This window comes from Kwoniella pini, chromosome 1, assembly GCF_000512605.2.
Source record: "Kwoniella pini CBS 10737 chromosome 1, complete sequence".
NCBI classification, from domain to species: Eukaryota; Fungi; Basidiomycota; class Tremellomycetes; order Tremellales; family Cryptococcaceae; genus Kwoniella; species Kwoniella pini.
Genome location: NC_091716.1, coordinates 1,734,379 through 1,759,336, shown reverse-complemented (window position 1 = coordinate 1,759,336; position 24,958 = coordinate 1,734,379). Strand labels below are relative to the sequence as shown.

Here is a 24,958-nt window from a genome sequence, read left to right as displayed (position 1 = left end):
TGATTTTTCCGAAAGCGGTAATTTCCACGCGTCGAAGTATCGCGACGAGATGAGAATCCTGGTGAACGAGGTTTGGCTTATCACTCGTCTATATTTCCCATCATCGATATTGCTTTTCATTTCTTCAACTTGCTATCACTGATTATTTCTTGAACAACTCTCAACAAGATGGCGGTCCCGAAAGGTATAGCGTCTCGTAATAGAGTTTTAGCACTTGCAGGGTTATTATTTTCATTATTATTTTTATTACATTTCTTATTTCCAGGATCAAATAAATTATTAGCACATACACAAAGATGGACAACAGCTTCATCTTCTGTAATACGTTCAAAATTTTTAAGAGAAAAAGCAAAAGAACCTAAATCTTCAATACATCATCCAATTCCAAAATTAATGTTAGATGCAAAAGAAGAATTTGAAATTAAATTAAAAAAACAATCAAAAACTTTAAATGAAGCAATTGAAGAATATAAAAAAAGATATAAAATGAATCCACCAAAAGGATTTGATGAATGGTTTGAATTTGCAAAAAAACATAATTCAATTATAATTGATGAATATGATCAATTAAATAAAGATTTAAAACCTTTTTGGTTATTTTCAGGTGAAGAATTAAGAAGAAGATGTATTCAAGTTGGTTTTTTACCTTCAGTTGATTTAGTTAGAATTGAAAATGGTCAAACTAGAACAATTGATGTTTCAAAAGGTTTTGATGATTCTGAAGTTGGTGCAAGAGCAAAAGGTTTTAGAGTAATGTTAGAAAAATTTCAAGATAAATTACCTAATATGGATTTTCCAATTAATGAAAAAGCAGAAGGTAGAATTTTAGTTCCTTGGGAAGAAAATTTATTTAGTAATTTAACAGCGGATAGTACAAGTAAGTTAACATCCTTCTTTCTAAAATCAATCTCAAGGTCAAAAGGCCTGCAGGCAAGACCGCCTTGTTATCTATACTTATCGATCTTACAATTTGATTGAGCTAACAATTTATTTCTTATTATTTACAGAGGGTATTGAGCACGTTTTAGGAGGTGAATTTATTCCAGATTGGAGAGGAGATGGAAATGTATGGGAAGCATATAGAAGAACATGTGAACCTTCTTCTCAAGCTAGAAGATTATTCGGTTCATTAAGATCACATTTAAAAGAAGGTCAAGCACCAATTTCAAGATTAGCAGATGCAGGTATAACTTCAGATACAATTTCAGAAGATTTTAAATTCCCTTCAAATGTAGATGATAAATTTGATTTTTGTGATCATCCATGGGCACATTATAATCAAGGTCATTTCTTTTCTGATTGGAGAACAATTCATGCATTATATCCAATGTTTTCACCTGCAAAAGGTGTTGGATATTCTGATATTTTAATTCCTTCACATTATTATTTTTCTTCAACTAAAAGATATACATATGGATGGGATCCTGTTAATATGGTTATAAAAGATGTAGATGAAATGGAAACTCCTTGGGAAGAAAAATCAGATGATATATTTTGGAGAGGTGCAACTACTGGTGGTGGTTCAAGTCCACCTGGTTTTTTAGCTCAATATCAAAGACATCGGTAAGTTTGAAATTTTATTCAATTCAGATAGAAATTTTTAATAATATGCTAAAAATTACAAATAGATTCATTAAAATGACATCAGATACATCCGACGTTAATAAAACAGTTGTTTTCGCCGATCCACCTGGAACTAATAATTTCGTTTCTGCTCAAGTTCCAATTGGACAACTTAATGAAGATATGATGGATGTAGCTTTTACGAAAGCTGTAGGATGTACACAATATCCAGGTGGATGTGATGGTATGAGAAAAGATCATAGATTTGCGGATGCTGTACCCTTAGGTGAAAATTGGAGACATAAATATTTAATTGATGTAGATGGTATGGGATATTCAGCAAGATTGTTTGCTTTGGTGAGTGTTGTCTTATTTATAACACCAAGTTCAATTCTGCGTTAATTTGATAAAGCTGTGGCTAATGATCTATTTTAATTGGATTTAGTTAAAATCTGAAAGTGCCGTTTTAAAATCTACTGTATATACAGAATTCATGTCTGAATGGTTACAACCATGGTAAGTTGTTTTCAATCTCCTTAAATTTCCTTCATCGAAAAAATTTAAAGGATAATCCAATGTTATTGAAGCCTGACCTCTGAACTTTTTCTTTTTTATAGGTTACATTATATTCCAATTTCACAATTATATCAAGAACTTTATAATGTTCATGCTTTCTTTTCCGGACCTTCTGAAGCAATGTTAGATGCTTCAAATGCAACAAGAGGTACTTATCAAGCACCTGGATTAACTACAAAAAGATTAGATGGTGATGCGGAATTAAGAAAAATTGCAAAAGCAGGTAGAGATTGGATGTTTACAATTGGTAGAAAAATTGATATGGAAAGTGAGTTTTTCTTTTTTTTTGGGATTTCCAACCTATTTATGTTAGAAATCTAATTACTGATTCTTTTCTTTTTTTTTGAAAAAAAAATAGTCTACGTATATAGATTATGTCTTGAATGGGGTAGATTAACTGCTGATGATAGAGAAGCGATGACTCTTAAAGATTAAAAGAGTTGAACAAGTATTTTGAATTAGAATTGGACCCCATTCTTTGTTATTGATTTCGGTTAGAGGTCGTCACATGCAAAAGTTTCAAATAATCATCTGACAAATTCTTCTATAGAAATACGTTGAAGTATATGTATTTAGCAACTTTGGCAATTTTACGTTATACGCTTTGTGCTTAGATCAATACCATTCATTAAAAGCACAAAATATAACCCAGGAATGTACAACGAGACTAAACAAAATCAAATCTAGGACATTTCCTTCTATACTTCGATTTACAAATAAATATATGTGTTTCCACCTCCCAATATTCCTGCTCATATGATCATTCAAACCTTGACCCCGGTCTCACCACGTAATTCCCTACCAATGACTTCTAATCTAGATTCCCAACCTTTCACTTCATTAAGCTGTTTTTCAATTTCTTGAATTTCATGATCCAATTCCAGCTTTTCTTCTGCACTTGTCGAATGCAGTGTAGTCAATTGCCATCCGTGAGCTGCTAATGGGGTCGATGGTGTTTGGGGTGTCAATCCAGACAGACCGGCCAGGTTAATAGTGGATCCAACAGGTGTTCGACTCGGAGTAGCAGGATAAGTGTGGGAAGTTGGATCACCTAGACGTAGATGACGGTTGTGATATTTCAGTAGGGAGGGACGGTGGCTATTCGTAAGATTAGCTAAGGCGCTGGTCACTGGTCCAACGATATCGACTCCTTGAAGTGAGTGGAAGAGAACGCCAATGCAACGGTGAGGATATCAATTGGCTCGAACGACGAATCTCGGTAGAATCCAATCCTGAACACTCACGAGATGGTAACCAGAGTTATACCCAGATTCTTTGCGTGCTCATACATCAGACCCTCGACATCGCTTGATACAGCGGATGTGCATTCATCCAGAACCGCGTATGATGGTCGGTGATAGCTGGCGAGCATGAAAGGTTAGCTTGACCTCTTTTGAGAGCAAGATCCGTGTGGCTTACAAGAGTCTAGCCATTCCCATCTGATCAAACAGGGTCAAGATCAGCTGTGCGCAGACCATATCCCTCCGTATCTCACTTACTCGTTGTTTCTCGCCGCCACTACGATTTGCCCGACTCATCAGCATACTAAGACGTGAAAGACGAGTTATATGACCTACGACAAGACGTCTTTCCATTCCTTCCGCGTCTCCCAGCCACCTTCTCGGAAGGGCAGGTATGCCAAATGAACATGTTCGAGGATACTCATGAGTTCGGCATCCGTCCTTCCACGGGATTTCATTTCGGCGTATGTATGCGGACTGGAAAGGAGGTCAGCTGTTCATCTGTTAGCACTAATGACAGCCTGTGCGAAGCGTACTATATGACCCTATACGCAAATACTATGATCAGCTACCTTGGTAGGCGTCCGATTTTTCCGATTGACTTACTGGTCTCGCAAGCTACCTATACTAAGATACGGTCTTTGGGGCAAGAAGAACATTCCTCCTTCACCGTGTATAGGTCGTTCCATCAGTCCAGACCAGGTAGGCCACAGTTGAGCGATTATCCTGGCGATGGAAGTCTTGCCCACTCCGCTACAAGTTGAGTCAGTAAGTGAACATGGAACATGGATTTGAGCTGCGGACTCACTTGGGGCCCGTGATCAAGGTATGTTCGCCCTGTTCCACCCTCATATCTAGACTATGTATCAATTCTTCTCCTCCTCTTTCCGCACCTGCTGCTCCACCAGCTGGAGCCACGATGGGTACTCCACGAAGCAGGAGATGTTTCGGCCCTAGAATGACCCGGCCGTGAACATTGGACAAGTCATAGAATGGCTAGGATGGACACGTGAGCTATCGCATATGAAGTCTCAGCATAAAGCTCACCTCATCTGCTTCTAGGCTTGCTGGTCTGGGGTTCTCGGGGTATATGTTATTGTTGAGCGAGTGCAAGGACGATAGTAAGGCGTATACTCTAGAGGTGTATCCTGAAAGCTCGGCAAGATCTTTACCCGAGTACATCAGTCGACCACCCGCATCGGCCAAGGAGAGCAGCAATCTTCGATTCGAGACATAGCCTGCAAATCCAATTTCGTGACAATCAGTCATGCCTCACTCTGTGAAGCCTAAGACAGCTCACCTTCCGTCCTCTCCGCCACCTCGTGATGCACTTCCCGCGGCTGACCGGTGTGGACCACCTTATCTACAGCTGGGAACAGAATTGGTAAAGACATGAGGCAATATCCGCAAGCGGACCAGAAATACTTGATTGTGAAGTCTTCAGTCATGCTGCAGTTTAGCATGCAGATCAGTACAAGTAGCCCGAAGAAGTGCCTTTTGTAGCTTACCCGTAAGGTATCCTTGCCTGAACGAAAATTTGGAGTCATTAGGGCGACGATTTGAGGTAAGAACTCAGGCTTCTCCTACTCACCTTGAAAGTAGTATGGACATGTTTTGCCAGTTTCTCGTATGCAGCCATCAAGATGCCCTTCTCCCTTTTGCCGCCGTTATAGAACCTGAACGGCCGCTGGAGTCAGCAGATAAAGCAATACTGAGCATCATAGATGCTTACGCTACTTCTTCTCCATCTCTCCCGATCCTGCTTAATCCTGCTCTATATGCACCCTCTAACCTCGCTTCAGTGGCCGCCATACGACCGAAAGCAGGCGTAGCCTTCTTCAAGACCCAAGCTGTGAATCCGTAATTGGCGAACAGACCGATAGTACCTAAAGGTCCGAGAGCTGCGGCGAGCTGGGAAGTGAAGATAAGCATATCCAGAGTTGGTTTTCCTATATTCCCACTGAATGAAATCATCAGCTACGAGACAACGTAGTGGTGCACTGAGCTTACTACAAGGCCGCGAGAGAATCACAGAATCTTGCTACGTCGGTAGTGATAAACCTTCAAACTTGAATTAGCTTTGACTGGCTCAAAAAGTCAAATGGCAAACTCAAGCTGAGCTTACTGGTCAGCAGTCCCACCGGCAGCTTCGCCTGCGCCACCGCTCTCTCCAGTTTTTTTCTGTTCTCCGGGTACAGCTACACCTAGGCCAAGTCCAAATTTATAGTAATTCAGATTATCGTTCCTGGACATTGAGCATAGATCAATCGTCAATTCCGCGAAGCGTGACGTCTGATTAACGGGCTTACAGATACAAGTCGTGGATGTATCTTGTCAAATTGGTCCTAAACGCTAGAGCAAGCTTGCGCTCAAGATATCGGATCTGACAACACTCAGCTTGTGCCCCTGTCATGACATATTTTTGCAAAGAAGTAGCTGAAGTACGTACCATAGAATTTGTGTATGTACTAGGAATAGCCAGAGCGAACCACCATCCCAAGCCTCGTACGAATCCAGCTCCGTTAGCCGAAACCTAACTATTCACATGAGCTTGAGCGTGAGTTGACGGGATGAATCTAGCGCACCAGGTCCCTGACAATCCTTCCGTCTAGCCGAGCTACCATGACACTTAAAACCGTCCGGAAAATGAGGAAGAAGGTATGCAAGACTAACAGAAAAGCTTCCTTTCCCGTTTTACTATGGTTCATCGCGAGTCAGCTTTATTCTGGCTCTTTAGACAATTTTATGGACTAACCTTGGGAAAGCAACTTTGAGAACGGCAAATAACATCTTCCAGAACTTCTTGTTGACACCCAGCTTCTCCCTGGGGTCGAGAGGTGGAAAGAGAGCCAGATGCGAAGCATAGGTCTCGTTAGACGTAGGGGTTATACGGACTTTCGAGACTCTGCCTAAATGCGGTACAAGGAGTGTACGTGAACCTGATGGGTCAGGGATATACTAAAACGGGCTGTCGTCAGCTCACTCATGTCAGAGGATTATGACTCAGCTTACTAGGTCAACCAGCTTCTTCTCCAGAGCGGGTGTATTCCTGCCAGCCGTTTGCGGTCAGCAATCCATTATCGATAAGAGAGGCGTCACTCACAGCGGGGTCTCAGTCTCTCTCCTCTTCCACTCTGCCTTTCTTGAGGCTCTATTTTCCTTCCATCCTGTAAGTTTCGAAACAACATCGAAGGGTACAGATCTAGCGAGAATGGCTGAAATAAGAGCGATGACAAGTGCTTGGCGTCGTCTGGCGGACAAGTTGGATAAGGGGGATCTAGGTATCGATGGCAGTGTGCTAGGTAGCGCGACCACCATCTTGTTATTGGCAGCGACTGTGAGTTCCGCTCGCTAGTGAAGTTCCAATTGTGACATCGGCAGATGCTTGGGATAATATTTAACGTTAATCCTCAAAGCCAAAGAAGAGACAAAGAAATGAATGAATGTTGATGGATGCGTATTAATATAGTACCCGGTTATGAGTAATGCTGCATTTACCCGGTAAACAACGTGTGAGCACATTTGAATGATGACGCTTTGATCATCTTTGCCATGTGTTGTTGGTTGTTGTCATATGTTGATCTATTGACATGCACAGACCTTCCTATCCTCATAAATTTCACATTTGATATACAGGAATCAATCAATTCCAGTTCGATACCTTAACTCCCCTACCAGAACCCAGAACACGATATGCTGGACAAAGAAACGACACCCACGGCGAACGTCAAGCCAGATCTGGCTGCCAAGTACAGAGGAGCTTGCGTTGAGGTGAGTAACCCTTTCGAACAAGTCTGCCTGCGATGCAACATGCTTCCAGATTGACACCCCACACTTCGATTCACTTTGTGCTTGAGCTGACTGCCATTCACCATTTCAGGACCTACAACTGCCGCCAGCATTTTGTTTATCCGAAGATGCTCCCATATCTCACGCACTGGAAGCTGCCTACGAGAGAGAATTTGATCAATTACCGTTCGTCATATCTGCACATGCCGTCTGTGTATATTGCTGAATATAACCCTCGCTCTCGCAGTATTTTGAACGATCGTCGGAGACCTATAGGCTATTTATACGTACCAACGCTTAAACAGAAGTTTGAAGGAGGTTCAATAAAGGAGGATGATCCAGTTTGTGAGTTGCGAGTCTATTTCAATAGATGCATTCAAGAAGTTCTAACATCGAACACAATCACGACTAGCGAGATGTATCACCCACTTCCCACTATCATCGAAATCGCATCCGTATACCGTGATTGATCCCCTGACACCTTTGGAAGAGTTAGAGCAATTTTTCATTAGCGCAGGAACGGACTTTGCACTGGGTATGTACCGCATCCTTCTGTCCCATCTATTAAAGATGCTGCAGTACTGATGATTTCATTACTGTGCGTAGTCACTGATGTAGAACGTAAATGGGTGTTAGCAGTAGCGACTAAGGACGACTTGGAGGTTCGTTGCAAAATAACCCCCCACCAGTGCACTAGCGGGTTTCTATGCTGATCTTTCGATACTACTGCATAGACATTCGTGAAAAGACGAGGATAGCTTGCAGTCGTGTAGTCTCGCATAGATGCATACTACATACAATCTGTTATATGTCAATTGCTATGATGAGATAGGGGACTACCCAGAGAATGTCTTATCTTCGGTGACATTCAGGGTTTTCGGGCCGATTTATGAATTAGGTATTTATGATGTGATAACGAAAATCAAAAATCAAATGCATTTCTTACATGTTTGTTGACATCTACACACCGCGCTTCAATAGCATGACATTGTCTATATGCTTTGGTAAGGCCTACATTTCAATATGTCAGCTTCAGGTAGTCGTAGCACCTCTCCCACATCTGCTCAGACATCATCATCAACTGGACCACTTATAAATCTTCGTCCACCTAGATCAAGGAAAGATCGACCTTGCGATGCTTGTAGAAAACGAAAACATACTTGTTTAATATCAGTAAGAGGTCAACCTTGTAATTACTGTAAGAAACAGAATGTACCTTGTAAATTCGATATGCCACCTAGAACCAAAATTCGGAATAGTGAGCAGAATAGTCGCATTAATGAGAATGGACGATTTTCGAGCGCAAGTGTGGAGACATATAGAGTGAATCACATCGATACGTCAACAATTAATGATAATGGAGGGGATCCCCCGGAGCCAGATAGGTCGAAGGGTAGAATGAAAGAAAGGTCAATTGTACGTAGATATTTTGGATCGTTCTTCGGAATGTCAACCTAATCGTCATTAATTTTTAGTCAGAAAATAGCGGTTCAAACCTTTCGAAAAAAAGGAAACCCCGATCTATTTTGGCAATGTTCAATGACACACCGGCTATCGATGTGGGTGATGTAAACAGACAGTGTAAGAATCATTGTTGATACGCACATGTAGGATGATCTTGACGAAATTGAAGAATGGCATCAATCTCTTGATTTAGAAACTACAGATTTTGAAGAATCTCATTTCTTAGGTTCATCAGCTATTCAAGATTTAACAATCTTAAAGGATTTTCCTACTTCAACTAACGATCCAAACTCGGCATTCAGACAAGTATCGAACGATCCAAGAAAACATGTTTTTTTCGTTAAAAATCCTGCTTTTGTATATGGTAAAGGATCAATAGCAAGTCAAACTATATTTCAGTCGGTTTGTAGGGTTCTGGGTGTGGGATGGCCTGAGATACTCGTGCAGAAGTAAGTAGACTCTCAGCAACCTCTCAGTAGAATACTGTCAGTTTACTAATTCAACACTGCTTAGATTCCTGACCTTGACACTACCTGCTTTTCCCATCATCAATACAATGCGGCTCTTAGCAGCTTGCAACAGTAATTCTGGTGCAGATCCTTTACCCCATGCTCTACTTTGTGGAATCATGGGACATTCGATAGAATATGAGCCATCCGTCAAGCATCTGTTCAAAGAGGTGTGGAAGGAAGTCGTCGCAGCTGAGGATGAGGAGTATAAGCAGGTGAGTAGACACAACTTAGATCATAATCTGTGAAGCTGAAAGTTAAGAGATTTTGCTAGCCCCGATTACGTACCTTACAGCTAGCAATTATCAGTTTAGCAACTAGACCAAGTTCTGCACATGCAGTCAACGCTATGTCTTTAGCAAGATCAGTGTCAATTGCCCATATGATTGGATTACATTTGGATTGTTCAGAATGGAGATTACCAAGATGGGAAAGATCAGTTAGGAAAAGAGTATGGTGGGCTTTATTAGTTTTGGATAAATGGATATCAATGATTCATGGAAGACCTTCTTTATCAACTAAATCAAATAGATCTGTAACAATGCCAACATTAGATGATACGGATTGGGGAGAGTTTTCTTCATCTTCAAGACCTGAAGAAGATGATAAAATTGAGCGCTCAATGGCGAGTTTCATAGGTCAATGTGAAATTGCTCTGATCATTGAAGAAATGTTGGAGAAATTTTACTCTCAAGAAGCTCAAAGGAGATCATCAATTATATTTCAAGATGATCTTAAGGATTTAAGCGCAAACCTGGATGCTCTTCAAGCTAGACTACCCGATTATCTGACTTGGAGTGAGAATGAGACAGTGTTTAGACCTCTGGCACCGGGTATTCGTGAGTCACTGCTTATTGTTTCACCTTTTATGTTGTTGACGTAAGAAATGGAAGTCTGCTTCCAAATGACCTTCTTGGGAATTCGAGTACTTATCGCTCGTTTATACGTAACTTCTCATCATGATCAACAATATATCAGGAGCGCAGAAATGCGCTCAGTTGAAGTTGGTTTAGGGATTTGTCAAGAATTTGTACGATTCTTGGAGCAGCTTAGTCCGGAACAAGATTATAACACATTCTGGCTTCCTCGTGAGTTCTACATCACCTCCCACTTCGCCCGACTACACCTTCTTAATTGGTATTTCCTTATAGACTGTTCATTCCTTATCTCGACATGTCTCGGCCTTCTTCTAAGGATAGCAGTGCGTCTTCATACCCAAAAAGCCACTACTTCCATCCCGTCCACCATCAAAGACCTTTCAAATAAATTTACCAATAAATCGATATCACTCATTCGTGATTTATTCATCAATCTTAAAATTGCAAAAGATGTACACCAGTGGGAACTAGCAGAGACAGCTTTGATACGAGGTAATGATTTATTGAGAACAACATCGTCCGTAATTCCAGAATTACAAGTTTTAGCTGAACCTTTGCCTGAACAAGCAAGTATGCCGAACAATGATCTCAGTGAGTTGAGATTCAGCCCATAAAGGAGTTTAGTCTAGGATATAATCGGACTCGTGATGGCGCTGACAGAATTTGTGATGATTTTAGATTTTGATTTTGCGGGATTCAATGGATTGACGGATTCTTTCGGGACAGATTGGTCTTGGGCTTCAAATTTGGGCGATACGGATATGAGCGAGTCGCTGTTTTCGAATACCGCTCAATAAGATGCACGTTTAGGGGATCACATGGGTAGATTCATCGCTCTACTTGAGTCCAACCAAGCTCTATGTAGTCCAGGAATGTAGTCTCAGTGACGTCATTATACAAGGTTAAAGCGGTGTGTCGCATAGCCAGGATTTAGACAATCGTTTATGATTGGCGAGATGATTTCACACTTGCTATTATCGCGCTTCATAGGAGATTTGTCGGTTGAAACCGATGCTTGGCTAAAGAGGCAACGTTATGGCGCCCAACTTGGCCGACAATTTACAAAGTGGAGGATGGCCGATAACGGTCTAAGTGATGTTTGCGATTACCGAGGAAACAAGTCCATAGCAGTTTGATGAATTAGTAAATCGTAATTTAGATACGTTGAGTTCATCTTTAAGAATAAAGAGATACATCACTCAACTCGATTTAAAGGATTCCCTCTCGTAGACTTGATTCCCAAAATCTCATCCAGAAATTGCCCAATATGCCTGCACCAACTTTTGATTCTAATCAATTTTGGTCTGATGCCGATAATCATCTTATAAGATATAGTGGAGGTGGAGATTTTGTTAGAAGAGTAATTGTAAAAGCTCAAGGAAGTTTAATGATTGATAGTGAAGGAAATGAAATTATAGATTGGACATCTGGACAAATGTCTTCAATGTTAGGACATGGAAATCAAGAAATTGTACAAGTTGTAAATGATTCAATGTCAACACTTGATCATTTATTTTCTGGTTTTATTTCAAAACCTGTTGTAGAAGCTTCAAAATTTTTATCAAGTTTACTTCCTTCAAAATTAACCAAAGTTCAATTTTTAAATACTGGTGCAGAAAGTAATGAGTGTGCATTAAGAATGGCAAAATTATATACTGGAAAACATGAAATCGTTTCTTTTTCTTCTAGTTGGCGTGAGTCTCACTTTTATACTATTACTTCCTTTACAAAGCTGATCCTCAGCGGTTTTCCTATTTATAGATGGTATGACTCAAGCTGCTGCTGCTGCCACTTATTCTGCGGGTAGAAAAGGTATATTCAACAAGATTTACATCTTAAACTACCTCAGCTGATGAACATATTTTCTTCAGGATACGGACCCAATTCTCCCGGTCAATTCGTTCTACCGACTCCAAACCCACATAGATCAAGGTTCAGAAATGCAGATGGTTCTTACGATTGGGAGGCTGAGCTCAACTTTGGTTTCGAACTAATCGACTGTCAGTATTTTTCTCGTTGTGAATAAAAGAACAAGATTGATCTTTTATTCCACTTTCGATAGGCCAATCAACCGGAAACCTCGCAGCTGCTATCGTTGAACCTATTCTTTCCTCAGGTGGTGTCATTGAGCTTCCTCACGGTTATATGCAAGCTCTCAAAGCTCATTGTGAAAAACGTGGAATGTTATTGATCATAGATGAGGCTCAAACAGGTGTTGGAAGGACTGGAGGTGAGTTTGTTTGAGTCCCTCTCATCCAGAATCAACATTTCTCCGTCAATCTGAAGCTGATTCAAGGCATTATCAGACATGTTCGCATTCGAACACGAAGGGGTCGTACCGGATATTTTAACCTTGTCCAAGACTTTAGGTTGTGGTCTCCCTGTAGCAGCTACAATCACATCCGCAGAGATTGAACAAAATGTATTTGAGAAAGGATTTTTATTCTATACCACTCACGTCAGTGATCCTTTATGTGCTGCTGTGGCTTTAAAAGCTATGGAGATCGTGACTAGAGATCAATTACATCTAAGAGCTAGAAAATTGGGTAAAATAGTGAAAGATGGATTATTAGAGGTATGTCATATAATCTTGATCTGAATTACCGTCAGTTGACAAAGTTGTGGAACTCGCAGTTGCAAAAGAAATACAAATGTATTGGCGAAGTAAGAGGACGGGGGCTTTTACTGGGTGTCGAAATCATCTCTGGTCCTGATTCGACAGAATCTGCCCAAGTACTCGGAGCGTGAGTCCTAAGTCCTGAATTCCACTTACTACTACCTAGAATCATCTGACATATATCGGTCAAATAGGGCCATATCCGATCGATGTATGGATTTAGGTTTATCGATGAACATTGTTCGACTGGCTCATATGGGAGGGGTCTTCAGGATTGCACCTCCTCTTACCATTTCTGAGGAGTTGGTGGAGAAAGCTTTAGACCTCATGGATGAAGCCTTCAGAACTACAAAGGGAACCACTTGGTAGCGAGTTGCGAGTTTATCTTTGATAGTTGTGTAGACCTGATAATCGCATTGTATGATCATCCTTATTTGTATGATACCAAAGCTCTGGATTACCTCGTTTCCGCCCTCATGAACCCGTCCAGCTCGTGTACAACACCGTAGATAGCCAATACCCTCCCTGCGGAAGCACATATACTTTTATTAAATGCAAAAGTGCCGAGCAGAAATTGACTGATACCCCATACAGCCATGTATGGCATGTTCTCCAGGTGACTGCATTCCTAAGGAGGCGTGAACATATAGACAGATATCGGGAGAATCAGAAAATTCATGCATGATTTATCATTATGTGGACCGAAGAAGCTGAGCATTCTCTTCGACTTATTGTGACAAGCACGCCCTATTTACAGCTCGTCCCTAAGTCGTTTCTGTTGTACCACGATTTTCTGAACGTCAGGAGCAAGATATGCCATATTGGGTCCTCCCTACAGTAAGCCAATGACAAGACGTTAGTGGACAGGAGTTGACAGCTGAAAAGGGAGTTAGAGAGAGACGGCCTACCCATTCATGAGCAGGTAGATCGGTTCGTTTATGGTACACCTCTGGTGAGGGAGGAAGGTGAGCTAGATCATTTTTCACAATTTCTACCTCTTCCATAACTCGAAGCAAATTCCCACCCATAATACCGGCAATTTCTGACTCTGTCCAACCTCTGAATAGAAGCTCTTGGATCTGTTATGTACATAAAATTATCGTATAAGCAGACTCTTTCAGCGCAGAACCGAAATGCCTAACAAGTCCTTGCTCACCATATTTGGCCATTTGCTAACATCCTCCATACCTTCAACAGCTAATGAAATCCCATTGAAATCACTGCCTAATCCCACGTGAGACTTCCCGACAATTTTGGCTATATGTTCGATGTGATCGACTACTCTGGCAGTGGTAGCGTTATTCGGATCAATGAAGGTAGAAAAGAGAACCGATAGGCTACGAGCATTGATAAATCGATGATTCGCCTTAGCTCATGTAAGGCGGCTACACTCACACAATGCCGCGATTCTGGCCTGGACCGTCTCCGATCATGTTCAAAACATCATCAGGTACGTTCCTCGGATGACTGTTGACTGCCCTTGCTCCAGAATGAGTCCATACTACCGGCGCTTTCGAAGCCTTGATAGCGTCTCTAGCGGTATTATCGGATGTATGCGAGAGGTCCACCATTACACCGAGTCGGTTCAATTCGTGGACAAGTTCTACTCCCCAAGGTGTGAGTCCGTTTCCTGGGTGGGCGGGTGGTATAGTTGACCCGGATGTGCCCGCTCCTCCACCATTTGAGCTGGCAAAGGACTACGTAGAATATGTACTTCTTAGCGAACTTGTTGCAAGAGGGGAGATTGGAGTATACTTACGCTGTGACAAACATGAGTGAGGGTAACATATCGAACACCAAGCTCAGCATACATTCGTAGTGTACTAAGTGAGTTTGCTAATCCGTGGGTTCTACGATCCGCTATGAGCTTTGATCTCTCGAGGGCCGGAAACAAAATCGATCATTCGAGTACTCACCCCTCAAGACCCATCAACACCGCCAATTTACCTTCCGCAAATGCATCTCTGACGTCTGAAGCTGTGCGAGCAGCTTTCATGTAGGCAGGATAGTACGCCAAAGTATTTTTCACCAAGTCAATTGATTCTAAAACATGTTGTACCGTCTATCGCGATTCTGATCAGCAAAATCCCGATACGGAGTCTAAATTTCCCTTACTTCTGTTGGTTCAAGGAAGTCTGGTCCTACATCTCTCCCGACTACACTTTCACAAGTCAGTGATCAAATCTGAATTAGCAAGAAGAAGTAACGTACAGGCTCCAGGACACGGTGCGTTGGCTGTAAAAAATGCACCAGCGAGTCCACCGGCTTTAGCTCTGGGTAAATCGAAGTGACCGGGATGTGAAAAATTCAGCTTGGGTATAGCATCCATAGGTCTACGGTTTATTGTTCGCATAGTTGCTGGGAGATCAATATGGGTGTCCATCAGTGGATACTTCGCGAGTAATGCTCGGGACTGAGCTTCAAGTTCCGGGTGAAGAGGCACATATGAAGAATCGGGTGTCGCCAATGGAGTTTGCGGACTTGCCGAAGTGCCGAAGACGGTCAATAGACCTAATAATGTAAGAGACTGTATCCTCATCGTCGCTATTGTTGCCTCTCGTCTCGATAGTACTTTGTAGATTGCTCAATCTCAAGCTATGTATAATCGTGTTTGTCGTTTGTGATGTACTCCAGCGAAGCAGAAATTTCGGAAATGACATGGGCAGCTCACTTGTGACTTTGGTGTCGCGGATTTCACCGACCCGAACATCGGGAAATCCTGAAAGTGGTCGGGGAATAGGATGATTATGTCTGTCTACGGCTCATACGCCTGATCGAAACAGATTTGAAAACATCACTCGGCCAAGTAGATAAGCTATCTTTCCCATCATTCGTTCTCGACCAATTGAAACAAGATTATGATGCATAAAATGTCAAGCGCTAAGGCGCCCAACTCTTGTTGCACTCTCAAGCGGCGGTGCCGTTGACCGATTACAGTTTGTATCGGCGAACCTCCACAACCAGCCTCTTCAGGAGAGGCAAGTACAACAGCGCTGTTAACTCGAGTTAGTGATAGTCTGTAAGAAGGTAACCTCCTTATCTTTGCTTATCATATCGGCCTAGCCTCTATTGAACTCAAATCGTGTTCACCCGAGTACAAGATATTCAAGAACAGCAGACGTTATTGACGATTGTTCTTCTTGTTTTCCAGCATAACCATATCAATCCGCAGTACCCTAGTTTGAGTTCAAAGATGGCCAATCCAGTTACGAAGATGTCATCGCATGACGATAAATCATCGTTGGGTGGCGTGGAGATAGTACCCGTCACAAAATCTCAAGCACCGGGTGTTGATATGGGTTCCATTCCTGAAATTGAGGATGCAAACGCTTTCTTAGCTTCACACGGTACTGCAACTTACACCGACGAATCCAACCGAAAATTGCTCAGACGAATCGACATGTACTTGATGCCAATGATGTGTATTTCTTATTGCATTCAATACATCGACAAATCTGCTCTGGCATATGCAGCTGTCTTTGGAGTCAAGGCGGATCTCAAACTGAAAGGTCAAGAATATTCCCTTTTGACTTCTTTGTTCTATATTGGTACATTAGACTTTCATTTAGCTGAGTAGTGTTTTGTGCTGACAATCTGCTTAGGTTATTTGGTTGCGGAGTACCCTCAAGCTTGGTTGAGTCAACGTGAGCGCTCTTGTAGCCCAAGCCCTTCGGCAGATAGCTAAGACCATTCGCTTAGGTTATCACATCGGGAGATTCCTGGGAAGTAAGTCACGACCATTGGCAATACCTGAAAACAGTAAACTGATAATCTCATCTCCATAGTCATCATGTTCGTTTGGGGTGGTATTCTCATGTGCACGGCAGCAACCCACAAATTTGCCGACATAGCTGCTGTACGATTCTTCCAAGGTGTTTTCGAGTCAGCCTTGACTCCCGCCTATATCATTGTCACCGGTAAGCTCTTCCTCATCTCTCTCATTTCTAGATCGAACATGCAGCTGATAGTAGTCATCATTATCCTTAGGAATGTGGTACACTCGAAGAGAGCAACCTTTCAGAGTAGCCATCTGGTACTCAATGAACGGTCTCGGTAATGCTATTGGTGCTTTAATATCTTATGGAATGGGTCTTATCGACGGACCGATGGACTCCTGGAGGTATATCTTCATAATCGAGGGAGTAATGACTATCGTTTGGAGTGTGGTGGTTTATATGATCTTCCCATCATCGCCTATGCGAGTGAGATGGTTGAGCGATGCTCAGAAGGCTCAAGCCGTTGAAAGAATCAGGAGTAACAGGACGGGAATCATCAACAGAGAATGGAAATGGGATCAAGTCAAAGAGGTAAGCTCCACCGGATATCCTTCTTTGCACTGTGTTAATCAATTACTGTTGTAGGCTCTTGACCCTCGTATCGACCCAACTGGTCATATCCTTTTCTGGGCTTGTGTTCTCAATGAGGTCATCAACGGAGGAGTCTCCACTTACAAAGGATTGGTCATAAAAGCCATCGGATGGACTGACCTTCAGTCTGCCTTAGTGAGTCCCTCTTTTATCCAGATCCTATACGTATCACTGACCATTCGATATAGTTTGGTATTGCCTATGGAGCCGCTGTCACCATCGAGATTGCTTCATGTGGATACTGTGCTATGCGATTCAAGAATGCTAGACATTGGTGCATGATCGCTTGGTTGCTTCCCTCAGCGATTGGTATGATCCTCCAAATCACTCTTCCAGCTTCTAACAAGGCAGGTAAAACGATTGGTGTACTGTTGATGCCTTCATTCGTTGGATCTTTGGCTTTGTGTATGGGTATTCCAGGGTAAGTTCCTTGACTGACCTGTCCCGAATGGGTTTTGACTGACGAGACCTCTGTTCAGGCAAAACACCGCTGGGTTCACAAAGCGAAGCGTGATAGTAGGAATGGCTTTCCTCGGATACTGCGTAGGAAACATAATTGGGCCTCTGTAAGTTTGGCCGATATTCAATCCAGTAAGAACATGTTGACTGACAAGTGCCGTCAACAGTGCTTGGGTATCAGGACAGACTCCAGCTTACGTCTCCGGTTACGCCACTTGTTTGGCATGTATGGCTGGCCAAGTCGTTCTGTTCCTTCTTTTGAGAGTGTACTATGCCAAGCAAAATAAGAGAAGAGATCAAATGGTCAAGGATGGTCTTGCGCCTGATCCTTTAGCTCTCAATGGAGACGAGTTTGAAGATTTGACCGATAAACAAGATCTGAAATTCAGATATACTTTGTAGACGAACTCTCTTGATTGTGTACAGATTAGCCTTAGATTGTCCCTTTGGCGTGATAGTTCAGTTTTGATATCCAGGTTGGCGAAATACCCTTCAGTGATACGTCAAATGCTGCTGAATCTCTCTGTCCGATTTTCGCACCGTTTTTCGATAAATGGTGTATTGTAAGGCAGAAACGTATGCATGTTTTAGTGATCTTGTCTTTCTTCTGTTTATACAACATACGAAATATTTATGCCCAGACGTCTTTTAACTCCCACGCTGAGAAAGTTATCTCAGATCCTTTCGGCAGCGACCTGCTGCCCACTGACAAAGTGGTGAAAGGTTCAGTAGGGTAAACGTCCATTGTACCGACAACAGCACCATTGTCAATGTACACCTCAAAAACACTTCGATCCATCATACCTTGGATTCGCTTAGCTGGCTTGAGCTATTAGATGTGTGTCATCAGTAAGGAATCGTGAGGCAGAAATATATCGAGAGATTCTGTATGGGCGAGGTTGCAATAGCTCACCTGACTTTCCGAAAACTTGTCTGTGTAGAAAGGATTGTCAAAGCCATCAGTTTGACCTCTGTCTAGCCATATCGTATATGGTGTAGAGGAAGCTAAGATATATCCCCCCTTTACGCATTCCCTAGAGGTTTGGGTCGAAATGGTAAAGTTGATAGAAGCGTCGGCTGAAAAGGTGACATCCGAGGGCAAAGTGATATTCATATCGAAATAAATACCGTTATCGAAATTCATGTTACTAATTGTCGTATTAACGAGGTTATTGTCTGAGGAGCTCAATTTCTTAGATAGAATCGGCGAAACATCGTATATCTCTTGCACTAGGTGATAACCCCTAACTCCTGAATCCACTAAATAGTTGGTCCTAGGCAGAGTCATCGAACTCCTCCATCCTTCACTACCAGTGGGTACAATATTTGTGTATTCCCAATTACTCGCCCAACCTATACTGACAGGCTCGTCGTAGAAAAATTGTCCAGCGTAATCATCTTTTGCAAAATTGGATAATCTCGTAGCTCTGTCGTAGGGTTCGAAATGCGTCCCGTTGAATTGTCCGGGATAGTATTGTGTGATCGAGCCTCCAAGAGGTGCACCAGGATTTATCGAAATTGTTAACACCCATCCATCTTGATCATCGTTGGAAGTCGAGTTTTTAACAGGTAATTTGACTAAGTTTGGACATTCATATTGAATACCCAAAAATCCAATGTGGGATACATTCGAGGCGTGAGTCCAGTCCTTCAAATCAGGTGAAGTGTATATGCCAATCACGTATTCCGCCGCATAAGCTATGACCATGACCCAATGATCATTATACCAAACGACCTTTGGATCTCTAAATTGATTTGAGCCAACATCTAGAACAGGATTTCCAGAATATGGAGTGAACGTATATCCACCATCATATGAGTAAGCTATTTCTTGCACTTGTTTCTGTGGTGTGTTGAGAGTGTATATCGCTACGACACCTTCTGTAGTATTTTGAAAGAATCCCGAGGTGTTATTGGCATCAATTACGGCTGATCCCGAGAATACACCTGTCGTCGAGTTTGGAGGAAACAGAGCGATGGGCTGATTTGTCCACTCGTAGAGGTTGGGGGAGGTAGCATGTCCCCAGTGTTGATTACCCGCTACTATATCTGTGGGATTATCTAACATACGCGAGTGATCAGCTTTGCTCTTGTCATTCTCCCTGTATCGAGGGTCATTATCCCCACTCACATTGATAGTACAAGTGCCAAGTCCCATTATTGTCCTTAAACAACCCATTCGGATCGTTCATGAAACCCTGAGTTCCCAGTCAGTTAGAGCTTCGTTGAGTTGAGCTGTATCGAGACTTACAGCTGGGGGAGAAAAGTGTACTCTCGGTCGAAGGGGACCAGTATAATCTCCTTGAACCGCGACGCCAGTGGGTACGGCCGCCGGAGTAGTGAATTGAGCGAGAGCCCATTCGGTCGTGAGCAAGCTTATGATGGGCAGTAGTGAACTTCGCATCAACATTCTGTCTGTCGTTATGAGGTGTTCTTCTGCAGTAGTGAAGTACAAACCGAGACAAACTCCGGGTACTAACAGCATTTACTACATATGAGATGAGCAAGATCGTAATTGATCCCCCAAGGAAATGACCGGTCCGAAGTCCACGAACTAACGACATGTTAGCGCAGATCTTGGCAGAGCAGATTGAGCATCATGTCAGTCTCGAGTATCGGGTAATCACCTGATTGTTGCCCATATTTGGATATTGCTCATATACCGGCGGGAAGAGAAGAAAGACGTCATTACCATTGTGGGGTTCCTAATTATGATTCCGAACGAAATACAGTACTAGTATAAACGCGCTCATTCATTCAAGTTGGATTTGCTTCCGAGCCATGTTTTCGCGAACGATGCCAAGACGATTGCAAGGTCAAGTGCATTGCGAATAGTGTCGATCTAACATACAGTCCCCTGGTGTGACTATTGGAATTTAAGGAGATCACTATACTCTCTCACTTATGTCCCGGCAGGCACTTCTCAAGTTTCAGAAGGTTGTCAGTGCAAATCAGTACGACAAGTGCATGAGTGGGGACCGTCCCCCGAACTAAGCAGCATGACCTGTTAGAGTCTGGCCCAGTTGTCTCATACACGAACCCTGAAATCAACCAAGCATCGTGAAATCTTCGTCCGAGATGACGTCCTTAATCGAGGTCAAGTCCAACATTTGCTTCAAGCTGATAGTCCCTGTATATAATAAGCGTGAGGAATTTGTATTTGAAGCGTACGTCATGCATGATTGGAAAGGAGCGAATGACCTTGGAACTTCCTTTGCTTTCCGTAGGCCTAGACCTTTCCCCTCCTTTGGGCGAGGTACTTGTTCAACGCCCGACACCTGCAAGTCAGAGACTCCCTTGGCCATGCAAGCGATATAAGTGGAGCAGTTCTCAGAAAGCACCTCTGCCCGCTAAATGCCTTCGTTGCTTTCACCAATATCACGCAATATCGCAGTGCCATAAATAATTCCAATCTCCATTTTGATGACTCGCAGTAGCCGTATCGCCCAAAACAGATGGCGTCAAGCCTTCGGACTAGACAGCCCTCATTTTGGTACAATTGACTCATCGGGAATCTGTTTGGATCGCCCTTGCAATACCGTATCCATCGACCAAGAAGCGGAATCGGAAATCCCCCTCGACACCGTCCACGTTCAACGTGTCCTGGACAAGATACCTGAAGCTAACGCTCACAAGCTCTTTGTGCAACGTGCAGTCTTCCTACCTACCAGTACAAGAAGCTCATCAAAGCAACACGAGGATCAATACGGTTTCTATTTTGTTGCTGACGAAGATGCCACTGATCCTGTCTATCACACCGACATGTCGGGAGAGTCCATCACCAAATCTAGTGGAATCACCCAAAGCGATAGGTTCGAAGAGATCGTCACGCTGGTTTCTGAATCTATTGTGAGCTGGACAGAGCAAGCGACAAAATCCACATGCGAATCATTTTATGCGAAAGACAAGCATCTCGAGGTCATGGGAGAATGGTGTGAGGACAAGAAGCGTTGGGATGTACTGGCCCTAGACCACTTAAGAGGATAAGGTGCGCATATTCTCAGTCCAACTTGTGGGGCTCATGATTGAAGAACTGTACTCCTTCTGACGTGGTTCGTGGTGAATGCCATCATTCATCCATTGTAGCAGAATACAATACGTGTTGATAATGAATATTTCTAACCTGATTATACTTTGCTATTGGCGTTCTCGAAATGTTGGGTGACAGGTTTACCATCATTGTCCTTGATTACCTTCCTCATACCTTTATGACCTGTTTTCTTCTCCGACATGTCCGGATGAGAAGGAACTTCTCTTCCCAAGATTCGTTCAGCTTCCTTTGAACCTGCTTCTGGTATGTCTTCTGGTCGTTTGGAATACCACACAGGCGACTTCTTCTCGTTGTGTCCTAATGCGAAGATAATATCGATCTCCTCCAACGAGTATTTTTTGGTTTCCGGGAAGAAAATCCACACCACGGGGCATATTATAATACCATTTATAGCTGCGAATAAAGCGTATGTGCCCCATCCGATATTAGCGAACATAGGTCCAGTAGCCATAACCACCTGTTCCAAATGTACGAGATCAGCATGAAAGTTCAGATGTTCGATATCCAGAAGAGAGAAACTCGCCATGAAGTTGAAAATCCAATTGGAAGCTGTAGAAAGCGCATTTGCTGGTGCTCTGATTCGCAATGGAGTCACTTCTGCAGGATACAGCCAGGTTATACCCAGCCAGCCGATGGAGAACCAAGTATTGAAGAGAAACAGGCAGAGAACCGATATGACTTGAGCCGGCTTGTTGTCCTCTTTTGACTTATTGTATAATCCTGCCAGAATTGCCATCGTGAAAGACTGCAACAGCGCCATCCAGAACATAAGAGGTCGACGACCAACCCGCTCTATGACGAACAATGCTACAATGCTATTGAGAAAGGCCGCATACTTAGCTATTGCCATCTTGCACACATCTTTAGTCGAAGAGCAACTCACGAAGTCAAGAAGTAACAGGTTCCGTTTACACCGGAGATGATACGAGACATTTCCGCACCCAATCCTAAGTCCGTTAACACGGAAGTCAGGTAATAAGTGATCAGGCTGAGAAAACCGAACATCAGTATGATCACTAGTGGTTTCATACTAAATCACCTACTTGATACCACAGATTTGCTGGAAACACTGCGCAGTGACTCCGAGTAACATCCTCCTGAAGTTCTGGCCTCTCCCATTTGTGAATAGTTCTCTGAAACCAAATCCACCGGCTTGTTCGGCAGAAATTGCATCGCAAATACCGTTGAATGTGGACATGACTTTCTTGTCGTCTACCGAAGTACCTTCAAGAGCCGCCAATACCGCCAAACACTCGGCATATTTGCCCTTCGCCGCTAGCCATCTTGGTGATTCTGGGAGTTTGAAAGCGTACTAAAATAGCAATTTAGCAAATTGCCCATTTGATTTAAATATGTGACTAACCATAGAGACGATCATGATGGCAGCCAACAGAATTTGGAATGCTATTGGGAATCTCCAAGAGATCGAGCCGGTAGTGAAGAAGAAACCAAGGTCGATCCAGTAAGACATCATAACCCCGAGGGTGATCAGTGAACCTTCAATCAAGACCAATTGACCTCGTTTGTGGGGTTTGGCACATTCGGATTGATAAGCCGGAACAGTCGAAGTGAGAAGACCATTTCCTACACCTGTTACAACTCTTGCGACAAGCATCATGGCGTAATCTACTGCTGCAGTTTGCAAAATTGCTCCAACGATCATGATGCATCCCCCTCTGCAACAAGACAAACACATAAATATCAAACTAAAAGCCAGATCATTGGCACTTACAGAGTGATAGTATGTCTACGACCTAGTCGGTCACCAACGTATAGATTCGATAATGCTCCTGCCATGCAACCGAGTTCGTCTATAAGTAGTGTCTCAGCAAAATTCTTGGCGTGTTCTGCCCAAAATAAACGAGCTCAACTTACAGATAGCAACCAAAAAAGATTGTAAAGTAGCACTTCGACTTCCCCCAAATCCGTTTGCGGTCTGTGGGAATTGCTCTTCAAAAGCAGGTAGCGTCAAGAGCGAACTCAGAACACCCTCTGAAAAGCAACCACTCAATCAGCCTTCAAGGAGTTATTGATGGAGAAAGACAACCCAGATGGACATACGATCATAGCCAAACAATGTGAATCCCGTTCCAGCAACGAAAGTGACCTACCAAAAGCCTTCAACTCACTGATTTGAAGCTGATGTGAGAGGGTAAACATACCATATATGTCAACGATTTACCACTCAATCTAGATGGTTTTAACTGAGCCGCATAATGAGTATCCACATCCGCAACCAACGTTTCACCTCCTGTATCTTCACTACCAAAACGTCTACCCGAAGCTCTGCCATTCCTCATTTCGTCAGTTCCTCCACTTGAGAGATCATTATTCTGCCATTGACCACCTGGTCTTGCAATCGAAAATGCTGCACCACCAGACGAAGCCATGATTTCTACTCGTTCGATTCGTTATTAGTGGGTCTATACTGATGATTCTACCTCTAATGTTGTTGGTGTCTGATTTGTTATGTATCTCGATCCGAACGGATGACAACTATACACAGATAAGATCTAGCTAAGATTCGCAAGAATTCATACATGTCCTCGTATTCGACCCTTTATATATGAAGATCAGCTGTTTGGCCCATATACGTGCGGTATGAATCTCAGATGTACGTCGCTATCAATGTTCATGCGAACCTGCCTGCTTCGCCTGCACGCTCTTCTATATTCTCGGGGAGACAAGAAGAGGTTAGCGTTAATTAATGAAGAGGGAAACCGGTACGATGATATCATAATTAGCGTAACTCTAAGAAAATTCTCATTCTCGGACCGAGGTTGTTTCGTTTATTACAGCAATCTGCTTCAGTCGCCGTTCATTCCGATAGCCTCGCTTGTGTGGGGCTACTTTATGGCCTAAATGGGGCAAAGGGGCTTCAATGCATCATGATCTAAAGCTACTGGAGGAACCTGACGAAGAAATCCTCCCACACAGTTCGCAACAACTGTACAGCTGATCCGTTGCCTGGCGTTTGAACCCATTAGTCATTACTAGCGCAATTTGCTATACCGAGCAAATTCATCGTAGGCAGATAGCCCAAAGCCACCTATGTAATCTTTACGAGTTAGTGACGTAATCAAAGACCCAAATGGCAAATATCAGATACCGCCGGTCCGAGGTTGTAACTCTCGCTTGCGGCTCATAAGAAGGGGTATCCGCACCGCGGCCGAATTGACGAGCCGAGAGAGCTAGATGCTCTAGCAAAAGCTGAAGATTGTGTGCGTGTATAGAGAACGAATATACTCTAATTCCCTCAGACAATCGTCGGGTTTGATAAAATTATGCCCATAATGTACATTCTTACTGTGTCAGGATGTGCGATTGCTTTGATTCCATCAGGTTATTCAGGCCGTAACCACAGCATCAGATAATCATACATAACGGCAAAATCTTATTATACTTAAAAATTCGAATAGTGGGTCAATGTACAGAATGATCTGT

The 24,958-nt window shown here is 42.9% G+C and overlaps 10 protein-coding genes across 10 annotated transcripts; 6 read left to right on the top strand and 4 right to left on the bottom strand.

Annotated features, from left to right (window-relative positions):
- Nucleotides 1-168: 168 nt before the first annotated feature.
- On the top strand, nucleotides 169-2,574 carry I206_100675 (uncharacterized protein; the record flags this gene model as incomplete). The annotated part of the gene is made up of 6 exons (XM_019152429.1): nucleotides 169-877; nucleotides 1,008-1,563; nucleotides 1,629-1,920; nucleotides 2,009-2,079; nucleotides 2,181-2,407; nucleotides 2,498-2,574. 6 exons carry the CDS (start codon nucleotides 169-171, stop codon nucleotides 2,572-2,574), a joined length of 1,932 nt encoding a protein of 643 aa, XP_019014567.1.
- Nucleotides 2,575-2,903: 329 nt separating this feature from the next.
- I206_100674 (uncharacterized protein) lies at nucleotides 2,904-6,698 on the bottom strand (the record flags this gene model as incomplete). The annotated part of the gene is made up of 20 exons (XM_019152430.1): nucleotides 2,904-3,237; nucleotides 3,384-3,500; nucleotides 3,559-3,578; nucleotides 3,639-3,657; nucleotides 3,717-3,857; nucleotides 3,987-4,133; nucleotides 4,189-4,376; nucleotides 4,428-4,618; nucleotides 4,681-4,829; nucleotides 4,889-4,905; nucleotides 4,972-5,056; nucleotides 5,113-5,340; nucleotides 5,391-5,441; nucleotides 5,506-5,625; nucleotides 5,690-5,763; nucleotides 5,830-5,913; nucleotides 5,966-6,077; nucleotides 6,136-6,338; nucleotides 6,393-6,429; nucleotides 6,484-6,698. The coding sequence occupies 20 exons, from the start codon at nucleotides 6,696-6,698 to the stop codon at nucleotides 2,904-2,906; spliced, it is 2,532 nt and encodes an 843-aa protein (XP_019014568.1).
- Nucleotides 6,699-7,073: 375 nt separating this feature from the next.
- On the top strand, nucleotides 7,074-7,927 carry I206_100673 (uncharacterized protein; the record flags this gene model as incomplete). Its single annotated transcript, XM_019152431.1, has 6 exons — nucleotides 7,074-7,151; nucleotides 7,261-7,355; nucleotides 7,417-7,514; nucleotides 7,582-7,704; nucleotides 7,776-7,831; nucleotides 7,904-7,927. The coding sequence occupies 6 exons, from the start codon at nucleotides 7,074-7,076 to the stop codon at nucleotides 7,925-7,927; spliced, it is 474 nt and encodes a 157-aa protein (XP_019014569.1).
- Nucleotides 7,928-8,192: 265 nt separating this feature from the next.
- On the top strand, nucleotides 8,193-10,634 carry I206_100672 (uncharacterized protein; the record flags this gene model as incomplete). The annotated part of the gene is made up of 7 exons (XM_019152432.1): nucleotides 8,193-8,585; nucleotides 8,645-8,728; nucleotides 8,781-9,082; nucleotides 9,147-9,357; nucleotides 9,417-9,981; nucleotides 10,036-10,230; nucleotides 10,294-10,634. The coding sequence occupies 7 exons, from the start codon at nucleotides 8,193-8,195 to the stop codon at nucleotides 10,632-10,634; spliced, it is 2,091 nt and encodes a 696-aa protein (XP_019014570.1).
- Nucleotides 10,635-11,287: 653 nt separating this feature from the next.
- I206_100671 (uncharacterized protein) lies at nucleotides 11,288-13,006 on the top strand (the record flags this gene model as incomplete). Its single annotated transcript, XM_019152433.1, has 7 exons — nucleotides 11,288-11,714; nucleotides 11,782-11,832; nucleotides 11,892-12,020; nucleotides 12,083-12,250; nucleotides 12,327-12,595; nucleotides 12,655-12,764; nucleotides 12,832-13,006. The coding sequence occupies 7 exons, from the start codon at nucleotides 11,288-11,290 to the stop codon at nucleotides 13,004-13,006; spliced, it is 1,329 nt and encodes a 442-aa protein (XP_019014571.1).
- A 382-nt stretch (nucleotides 13,007-13,388) lies between these two features.
- I206_100670 (uncharacterized protein) lies at nucleotides 13,389-15,176 on the bottom strand (the record flags this gene model as incomplete). Its single annotated transcript, XM_019152434.1, has 8 exons — nucleotides 13,389-13,469; nucleotides 13,546-13,716; nucleotides 13,794-13,974; nucleotides 14,033-14,334; nucleotides 14,397-14,487; nucleotides 14,554-14,699; nucleotides 14,753-14,793; nucleotides 14,849-15,176. 8 exons carry the CDS (start codon nucleotides 15,174-15,176, stop codon nucleotides 13,389-13,391), a joined length of 1,341 nt encoding a protein of 446 aa, XP_019014572.1.
- A 675-nt stretch (nucleotides 15,177-15,851) lies between these two features.
- On the top strand, nucleotides 15,852-17,865 carry I206_100669 (uncharacterized protein; the record flags this gene model as incomplete). The annotated part of the gene is made up of 9 exons (XM_070202251.1): nucleotides 15,852-16,185; nucleotides 16,240-16,281; nucleotides 16,337-16,363; nucleotides 16,423-16,554; nucleotides 16,625-16,944; nucleotides 16,999-17,139; nucleotides 17,193-17,425; nucleotides 17,484-17,570; nucleotides 17,631-17,865. The coding sequence occupies 9 exons, from the start codon at nucleotides 15,852-15,854 to the stop codon at nucleotides 17,863-17,865; spliced, it is 1,551 nt and encodes a 516-aa protein (XP_070058352.1).
- Nucleotides 17,866-18,094: 229 nt separating this feature from the next.
- On the bottom strand, nucleotides 18,095-19,873 carry I206_100668 (uncharacterized protein; the record flags this gene model as incomplete). Its single annotated transcript, XM_019152436.1, has 4 exons — nucleotides 18,095-18,292; nucleotides 18,377-19,524; nucleotides 19,595-19,661; nucleotides 19,715-19,873. 4 exons carry the CDS (start codon nucleotides 19,871-19,873, stop codon nucleotides 18,095-18,097), a joined length of 1,572 nt encoding a protein of 523 aa, XP_019014574.1.
- A 764-nt stretch (nucleotides 19,874-20,637) lies between these two features.
- I206_100667 (uncharacterized protein) lies at nucleotides 20,638-21,450 on the top strand (the record flags this gene model as incomplete). The annotated part of the gene is made up of 2 exons (XM_019152437.1): nucleotides 20,638-20,747; nucleotides 20,946-21,450. 2 exons carry the CDS (start codon nucleotides 20,638-20,640, stop codon nucleotides 21,448-21,450), a joined length of 615 nt encoding a protein of 204 aa, XP_019014575.1.
- A 140-nt stretch (nucleotides 21,451-21,590) lies between these two features.
- Nucleotides 21,591-23,904, bottom strand: I206_100666 (uncharacterized protein; the record flags this gene model as incomplete). The annotated part of the gene is made up of 9 exons (XM_070202250.1): nucleotides 21,591-21,971; nucleotides 22,038-22,329; nucleotides 22,398-22,502; nucleotides 22,558-22,826; nucleotides 22,878-23,190; nucleotides 23,247-23,325; nucleotides 23,390-23,506; nucleotides 23,576-23,621; nucleotides 23,677-23,904. The coding sequence occupies 9 exons, from the start codon at nucleotides 23,902-23,904 to the stop codon at nucleotides 21,591-21,593; spliced, it is 1,830 nt and encodes a 609-aa protein (XP_070058351.1).
- Nucleotides 23,905-24,958: the final 1,054 nt, after the last annotated feature.